General features: G+C 37.3%; 1 protein-coding gene across 2 annotated transcripts in view; it reads right to left on the bottom strand.

Moving 5' to 3' along the window:
• Positions 1 to 7,002: 7,002 nt before the first annotated feature.
• LOC127426598 (membrane metallo-endopeptidase-like 1) overlaps positions 7,003 to 9,098 on the bottom strand; it is a 39,830-nt gene continuing 37,734 nt past the window's right edge. For both annotated transcript variants that reach the window (XM_051673506.1, XM_051673507.1), the window contains exons 23-24: positions 8,614 to 8,690; positions 7,003 to 8,429 (exon numbers count right to left, since the gene is read on the bottom strand). In XM_051673506.1, coding sequence (XP_051529466.1) covers positions 8,330 to 8,429; positions 8,614 to 8,690 — 177 coding nt within the window. In that variant the 3' untranslated portion in view covers positions 7,003 to 8,329. The remainder of the gene's footprint in view (positions 8,430 to 8,613; positions 8,691 to 9,098) is intronic.

Genomic DNA, 9,098 nt, shown 5'->3' with positions numbered 1-9,098 from the left:
CATCCAAAAGCTGGCAAATGTTGCTTTCAGAGGATTTATATGGAGTTAGGATGAAAATAAAGTGCATTTCAAACTGTTCTGAGACCAGTGCAGACAGACAGCACACTGGAGGTAGAGTCATTCACTAAATAGGGAGCAACGGTGCATTATATATGCATTATATGTGCATTCAATCCAAACTTCCTATTTAAAGTTCGGTTTCAGGCTGCAGATGATGTTTGGAACACTCAACATGTTTGGCAGACATAGAATAATGGTAATCAGTATATAGATTCAGAATTTATAATGTATAATTTTATTTTTACATGGTTGGCAGTGACTGGATGATGCTGGCCAATACTTTGAATAAGAATTATTTATGCTAATTTCTGATGTAATGTCTGTAACATCTCAAAAACATGAATAACCAACACTCCTGGAAACAAACACTTTGATGAAAAAACTTTATATAGCTTGGTTTTATTTAAAAATGGACATACATTTTGAGGAAAACTTTTTGCTCTTTTTTTTGGCTTGTTTATTAGGTACTACTAGTTACAAATCAAAAAGTGAAATGGAAAATCCATACAGCAGTCACGCTCGTGTCTGAAAAGGTTAATGGTGAAAATTGGCCATGGCCATCATTTGACATGTTTGTATTGTTTCAAAATGAATGTCTTGAAAAAAAACAGATCCCAAAAATACATCTGTTGCTTTATATGTTTTATTGAAGCTGATATATTTTCTTATATATGACAATATTTCTGAGAAGGTAAATAAATCAAATTTTAAGCGATATATTTTTGCTTGAACAATCGATCGTTGCAGAACAATATAATTACAAAGCATTAACATAGAAAGTATTTATGGTCTCTAAATCAAACATGGACCCCATATAATATCAATAACATATTTTCAATGAATATTATGTAAGAGATCTTTCAACAGTCAGCAAGGCTATACAGAATAAGACCAACCCCAGACATATTCAAATAGCAGCATCTGTGGTCATGTGGCAAATCTTAACAAGACGTTGAATTTCACGAAACCTGTCAAGAACAGCTTGTATTTCACCCCAAAATAAATGTATTTCCCCCCATTCATTTGGAAGTTAAATGTGACCTGGACATGTTTCTGTGAAATTCACCAATGAACCAGAAAAATCACAGAATCATTGTGGATCATCCTTGTGTCTGAATAGTTCTTGGCATTTCAATTCCTGATTTTATAATCATGATAAGCTTATTTCTAACAGTTCACTTCAGAATCATCAACACAATGAAGACACTACAATGCACATAAATGCTATTTTACAATTCACACTTGCCAAAAGTGTTTATACTGTAGGTAAATATTTATTTTCAACAGTTACAATTTTTCATGGCGATTGTACAGACAATAATGGAGGGTGATTTTGAGAATTTCTCAAGATACAAAAAAGCTATTTTTAAAATATCATTTTCAGCAATCCTTGGCACAGAGATATTGTTCAAAGTAAACATGAAACATGTTCACAACTCATTTCACTTCTGTAATGTGACATAATTCAGATTAAAACAGGACATTTAATAATAAAACAGGAACTGATTAAATGGTTGAAAGTGATTAAATCTGGTAAAAAACATTAAGTGATAAAAGATTAAAAAGACAAATATATTTTTTATTTGGAATAACATGCACTAGTCGTGCACAATAAGACCCGAAACGTGAATTGAGAAAAAAAAAAGAAGTGTACATTTTAATTTCATGTTGACTTAATTCAGTACAAATAACATGTAGTTCAAATAAATCCTCATATTATTATCATATCTCAATAATCAAACCATCAAAAGTCTTGATAATGTTTGTGCATGTAAATATTAATATATTTAATGCATCTGTAAGAGTAACAACTGTTAGCATTCTCATCATTTCCAAGTAAATTTAACTAAACAATGTTAAATAAATAAAACCAATATGCACATTCTCTACTGTGACTAATTAAAACTTTGCAATACTGCACGTAGATAGTAATAAACATGCATTATTCAGTTAAAACGTACTATTCTTCATAAATCACTTGCCAGCGCCAATATTTGCCCTTGTTAATGCTCAAATACATCCAATTCTGAATTATTATTATTATTTTTTTTTTAAACAGGGCTGCATTTCTTTTTTGGCAGTGTATCGCATTGAAAAACATATATGCTAATGAATCTGGGGTTACATTTTATTTGGCATTTTATCTTTGTAAAACCCTTTCCACTACAACGGTTATAACTGAACCCTAGGTATTAACATTTCAATAAATACCAAATAGTCACTTGCATTCAAATTATCACTTGTGTCCTGTACATAAAACAGTACATGCCATTTCAGTGGTGTTGAGGTTTAGATTGGCTGGCAATGAAGCTTCAAAGGCAGATATGAACATTCATGATCAAAGTCTCTGTCATGAGAGATAACAGTCATAATCAATAACCAAAGGCAACCTGATATTTCCCCATATTGACTATATAAGCTTTCCAAGAACATCTATGCGCAAGACTCCATTTCTACTACAGTGGTAGTCTGACGTTTGTTTGATCTTGTCTATTTTTACTTCCTTCTGTTTAGTTCTGTTGTCCTTACGGCTTAATCAAGATGGAAAATAACAGTCGAAGCCAGCTAATGAGAGATGTGTCCATCTGAGATTCAACTGTTTGCTGTCGTTTTGCCCGTTACGCTTCGGCTCTTGCACAAACTCTAGCCACCCCATTAGCCCTCATCTCTGTTATGCAACTGATCAATTTATGAAATTAGGAGGCACGACTTCACCTACCTTGCTAAAATTACCAACCCGCACCGAGACCTAATGAAGTTTGTTAAGAATAATGCATGCATGGTTTCAAGTCCAAGCTGGTAGTTTTTAGCCATTAGTTGGTCCAAGCTAAACTATTAGCCTGGCTCAAATGGTTTCTAAGTTGGTCCTTTTTATAGTCATTAGTTGGTCCAAGCTAGTCTACTGCAGATGGTTTCATCAGCTAAACTGCTAAAGCATCTGGTGGGAGTTGGCTTACATGGTTTCTAGTGGAGGTTGACCTATAGTGGACTAAGGTGGTGGAAAAGGCTGATAACCGAAATATTTGATGATAGTTTAAAAATTGATTCATAGAATGTTACAACATGTTCTTAGTCGGCACAGACATAGAGGCCAGAGTACAAAATTCCAAAATCCCAGATGTAGTTTATTTTTCAATCAAAATCCCAATCATAATTACAGGTACATCTCAATAAATTAGAATGTCGTGGAAAAGTTCATTTATTTCAGTAATTCAACTCAAATTGTGAAACTCGTGTATTAAATAAATTCAATGCACACAGACTGAAGTAGTTTAAGTCTTTGGTTCTTTTAATTGTGATGATTTTGGCTCACATTTAACAAAAACCCACCAATTCACTATCTCAAAAAATTAGAATATGGTGACATGCCAATCAGCTAATCAACTCAAAACACCTGCAAAGGTTTCCTGAACCTTCAAAATGGTCTCTCAGTTTGGTTCACTAGGCTACACAATCATGGGGAAGACTGCTGATCTGACAGTTGTCCAGAAGACAATCATTGACACCCTTCACAAGGAGGGTAAGCCACAAACATTCATTGCCAAAGAAGCTGGCTGTTCACAGAGTGCTGTATCCAAGCATGTTAACAGAAAGTTGAGTGGAAGGAAAAAGTGTGGAAGAAAAAGATGCACAACCAACCGAGAGAACCGCAGCCTTATGAGGATTGTCAAGCAAAATCGATTCAAGAATTTGGGTGAACTTCACAAGGAATGGACTGAGGCTGGGGTCAAGGCATCAAGAGCCACCACACACAGACATGTCAAGGAATTTGGCTACAGTTGTCGTATTCCTCTTGTTAAGCCACTCCTGAACCACAGACAACGTCAGAGGCGTCTTACCTGGGCTAAGGAGAAGCAGAACTGTTGACTGTTGCCCAGTGGTCCAAAGTCCTCTTTTCAGATGAGAGCAAGTTTTGTATTTCATTTGGAAACCAAGGTCCTAGAGTCTGGAGGAAGGGTGGAGAAGCTCATAGCCCAAGTTGCTTGAAGTCCAGTGTTAAGTTTCCACAGTCTGTGATGATTTGGGGTGCAGTGTCATCTGCTGGTGTTGGTCCATTGTGTTTTTTGAAAAGCAAAGTCACTGCACCCGTTTACCAAGAAATTTTGGAGCACTTCAGGCTTCCTTCTGCTGACCAGCTTTTTAAAGATGCTGATTTCATTTTCCAGCAGGATTTGGCACCTGCCCACACTGCCAAAAGCACCAAAAGTTGGTTAAATGACCATGGTGTTGGTGTGCTTGACTGGCCAGCAAACTCACCAGACCTGAACCCCATAGAGAATCTATGGGATATTGTCAAGAGGAAAATGAGAAACAAGAGACCAAAAAATGCAGATGAGCTGAAGGCCACTGTCAAAGAAACCTGGGCTTCCATACCACCTCAGCAGTGCCACAAACTGATCACCTCCATGCCACGCCGAATTGAGGCAGTAATTAAAGCAAAAGGAGCCCCTACCAAGTATTGAGTACATATACAGTAAATGAACATACTTTCCAGAAGGCCAACAATTCACTAAAAATGTTTTTTTTATTGGTCTTATGATGTATTCTAATTTGTTGAGATAGTGAATTGGTGGGTTTTTGTTAAATGCGAGCGAAAATCATCACAATTAAAAGAACCAAAGACTTAAACTACTTCAGTCTGTGTGCATTGAATTTATTTAATACACGAGTTTCACAATTTGAGTTGAATTACTGAAATAAATGAACTTTTCCACGACATTCTAATTTATTGAGATGCACCTGTAGAAAGAAAATGAAGAATGGATGCATAACCTGGGACTTTTAACACTTAATAAGCCTGAAACACACCGGGGACTCTTATTTTGAAATGAGAGAGAATTGTCTCTGTTACAAAGCTCTATTTTTAATATTTACCAAATTAAGCTTTTTATAGCCTATCTATTATTATTATCAAAATATATGAAGTTGGAGACACGATGTATGTGCCGATGAGGGACGTTTCCATATAGTCGCATTTTTCTTTGCATGCCCTCGCTTCAATTTAAAAAACTTAATTATCAGAGGAACACGGAGGAATAAAAAACAAACAAATCGGAAACTATCGGCATAGATTTTGTAGATAACCGATAGTACCAAAAATCAACCAGCGGCATAGATTAAGCGACAAAACCGATATATCTGTTTTCCTCTAGTTTCTAGTTCGACCAAGCTGGTCAATTTTAGCAATTAGTTTGTCAGAGTTAGTAGAAATGGATAATCAGCTAAATACTAGCCTGGCTTAAACAGTTTCAAGTTGGTCCAAGATGGTCCTTTTTATAGTCATTACTTGGTCTAAGCTAGTCTAGATTGTTTATCAGCTAAACTACTAGCCTAGTTTAAACTAGCATCTGGTGGTAGCTGGCTTTCATAGTTTCTACTTTGTCCGAGCTAGTCTCGATCATTCATCAGCTAAACAACAAACCTAGCTTAAACTAGCATCTGGTGGGAGCTGGCTTACATGGTTTCTAGTTGGTCCAGCTGGTCATTAGCTGGTCCAAGCTAGTCTAGATGGTTCATTATCCAATTTACTAACCTGGCTTAAACTAACATCTGGTGGTAGCTGGCTTACATGGTTTCTAGTTGGTCCAACTGCTCATTAGTAGTCATTAGCTGGTCCAAGCTAGTCTAAATGGTTCATCAGCTAAACTGCTAGGCTGGTTTAAACTTGCATCTGGTGGGAGCTGGCTTACATAGTTTCTAGTTGATCCAAGCTGGTCATTTTTGGACATTAGTTGGCCCAAGCTAGTCTAGATGGTTCATTATCCAATTTACTAACCTGGCTTAAACTAACATCTGGTGGTAGCTGGCTTACAGGGTTTCTAGTTGGTTACAATTTATCTAGACGTTCATCAGCTAAACTACTAGCCTGGCTTAAACTAGCATCTGGTGGGAGCTGGCTTACATAGTTTCTAGTTGGTCCAAGCAGGTCATTTTTGGACATTAGTTGGTTCAAGCTAGTCTAGATGGTTCATTATCCAATTTAATAGCCTGGCTTAAACTAACATCTGGTGGTAGCTGGCTTACATGGTTTCTAGATGGTCCAACTGTTCATTAGTAGTCATTAGCTGGTCCAAGCTAGTCTAAATGGTTCATCAGCTAAACTACTAGCCTGGCTTAAACTAACATCTGATGGGAGCTGGCTTACATAGTTTCTAGTTGGTCCAAGCTGGTCATTTTTGGCCATTAGTTGGTCCAAGCTAGTCTAGATGGTTCAACAGCTAATTTACTAGCCTGGCCTAAACTAGCATCTGGTGGAAGCTGGCTTACATGGTTTTAGTTGGTCCAAGTTGCTAATTTTAAAACATTAGCAAGTCCAAGCTAGTCTAGATGGTTTATCAGCTAAACCGCTAGCCTAACTTAAACTAGCATCTGGTGGGAGCTGGCTTACATGGTTTCTAGCTGGTCCAAGCTGATCATGTTTGGCCATTAGTTGGTCCCACCTAGTCTAGATGGTTCATCAAGACTGAATTCAACCTCATTGGCCATGGTCAACAGATTAAAGCCAAGGAGGTAATTAATACCTGTACAAATCGATCTGTAAGCATTGTCACTGGCAGAAAACGGAAAAATAAGTCCCTCAAATCCCTCAAAAAAAAAAAAAAAAAAAAAAAAAAAAAAAAAGAACATCTACTATATTATATATATATATTATGAAATATTTGTGAACGTTACCAAAGAGGGCTACATAAACACAAATATGTGGCAATTAGCAACAACATACAGAGTACATTACGTTAATTTATGAACAAATGCATCAGGTGGTAGCTGGCTTACATAGTTTCTACTTGGTGATACTGTGGTGCCGTTTTTGCTAAGAATATCAAGGCTGATGAAAAACCCAATCAGGAGGTGGACAGGTTGAAGACCCCTCAGTGTGTTAAGCATCTTAATTCTTTCTCTTTCAGCAAAAAGAACACAACATTTCAATACGTGTCTCTCGGAGTCTGATTCTAATCATTTAACATGCTTAATAAGATACAGTAAGACGTCAATAGTTAACTGAGCAAAGATGTTAAACAGCTTGTATATACAGTAGCAATTATTACTGTAAACAGTCTCGGTTCTTGGAAACCTGTTCTAACTATTTTGTTCCTGTATTGTGGTAACTTCATGCCATTTTCTATGTGGTGTAACGTTTTAAAGAGAAGTATTGCAAGGCAGCAATAAATTGGATCTATGCACACAAAAACACATAAAGCTTGAAACTATATGGTTTTAACAGTCTTAAGGTTGTCAGATAATTGTTAGAGATGCAAAACAGGCCCGTTTACATAACGTTAAGCCCTCGTTTAGAAATACAGATTCTTGAGTGAAACGTAGCAAGCACATATATATCCAATTTCTGGAAAACAGTACTCAACAAGAACTGTCTATTTTGCTGATTTTCTCACTGCATGCTTAAAAAGCAAAAAATCTCATTCCATCATCAAAATATTTCAAGGTTGTTTATTGTAAAATGAAAGACGTTGCCTTGACTGGGTTCTATTCAAACCGCAATCTATGTGGGCTTCCAAGCCTCCAGTTGCTGGCCGATTTTGGAAAATGTCAAGCACAACGGATATTTTCTTGGAGAGCTGACAGAATCGAAAGCCAACTGAGGGACTTGTCTGTTTACATAAAGTGGAAAAATAACTTGTTTTTGCTCAATGTCAATTCAATTCAACTATTGTATACACATATTTTAATGCCAAAATTAATCCAATGTAAGAAGAAACCTGTAAATAAGACAAAATTGCAAAAATCAAGATTTTTCTTGTTTTCAAACAGGTTTTACGAACACTATCCCAATCTGCAATTGGTCAACCAAACACATAAAGCTGCCCCAAACTGATCTCATTGGTTGAGTCAGTGTTGCTGTGTCAGACTAGTTGCGATGCTCAAAAAGTGTTTTACACTTTTGGGGGAAATGAACCAACAAATGGCTTGCTTATACTGTTGTTATTTCTCCATATTTAGATGGGATATGAGAAAGTATTTTAACTTAAAAAAAAAACACCTTTAAATAGACGAAAAAGCATGCCTCTTTTTCAAAACACCACCCTCAATGTGCACATTCACTATGCCTGAAGTCGTTGGTTATATGTGCACTTTTGAAAGTTCACAGTATACATCTTTGTAATCACACCTTGGTTGCGTCTGTCACATGATCAGACTAAGAGACAGGCAGCTTCCACTGCAGAATAATAGCACAACATAATATGATCCAAGCTCTTTTAATTGCTGCCTTATTAGTTAAATATACACAGCCTCAGGTTCTTCCTACGCAAAGTTACCACACTCTACATTTCTCCTCTGGGTTCATGGGGGTTCCTCGTTCACAGTGGAAAGCTTCGGAAAACGCTTCAAAGTTCTGGAGGGACCCAAGTACCCTGTAAAAAAAAAAAAAACATGGGACTCTCACTATTTTATAAAAATACCTTGTGATCCATAGACAGTGAAACCAAAAACTGTCATTTATTTTAAAGCCAAACAATAATAAAAAAAAAGTTTAAGGCCACTGTAACTATTTCATTTTTTATTCACAAGTAGTGAGTAAACAGTGAAAATTCTTGCCTGTATTCCAACGGACTGTGCGGATCGGTTTTGATCGACTGTATGGCGTATTCAGGGCGGCAGGCACCACACCAGACCTGTGGAAAGCATTCAGTTCTCTGACATTCAATAAAAATAAGCCATGATGAACAGCATGGAGAGATTAACACTTTTTTTAAAATCCCCTTTTCTCCCAATTTGGAATGCCCAATTCCCACCACTTAGGAGGTCCTCGTGGTGGCGCGATTACTCACCTCAATCCAGGGGGCGGAGAACAAGTCTCAGTTGCCTCCGCTTCTGAGACAGCCAATCTGTGCATCTTATCACGTGGCTCGGTGTGCATGACACCGCGGAGACTCACAGCATGTGGAGGCTCATGCTACTCTCCACGATCCACACACAACTTATCATGCACCCCAATGAGAGCGAGAACCACTAATCGCGACCAAGAGGAGGTTACCCCATGTGACTCTACCCTCCCTAGCAACCGGGCCAATTTGGTTGCT

The sequence above is a fragment of the Myxocyprinus asiaticus genome, chromosome 35 (assembly GCF_019703515.2).
Source record: "Myxocyprinus asiaticus isolate MX2 ecotype Aquarium Trade chromosome 35, UBuf_Myxa_2, whole genome shotgun sequence".
Classification (NCBI taxonomy): Eukaryota; Metazoa; Chordata; class Actinopteri; order Cypriniformes; family Catostomidae; genus Myxocyprinus; species Myxocyprinus asiaticus.
The sequence above is the reverse complement of the archived record's forward strand: the minus strand, read 5'-3'. Positions and strand labels throughout refer to the sequence as shown.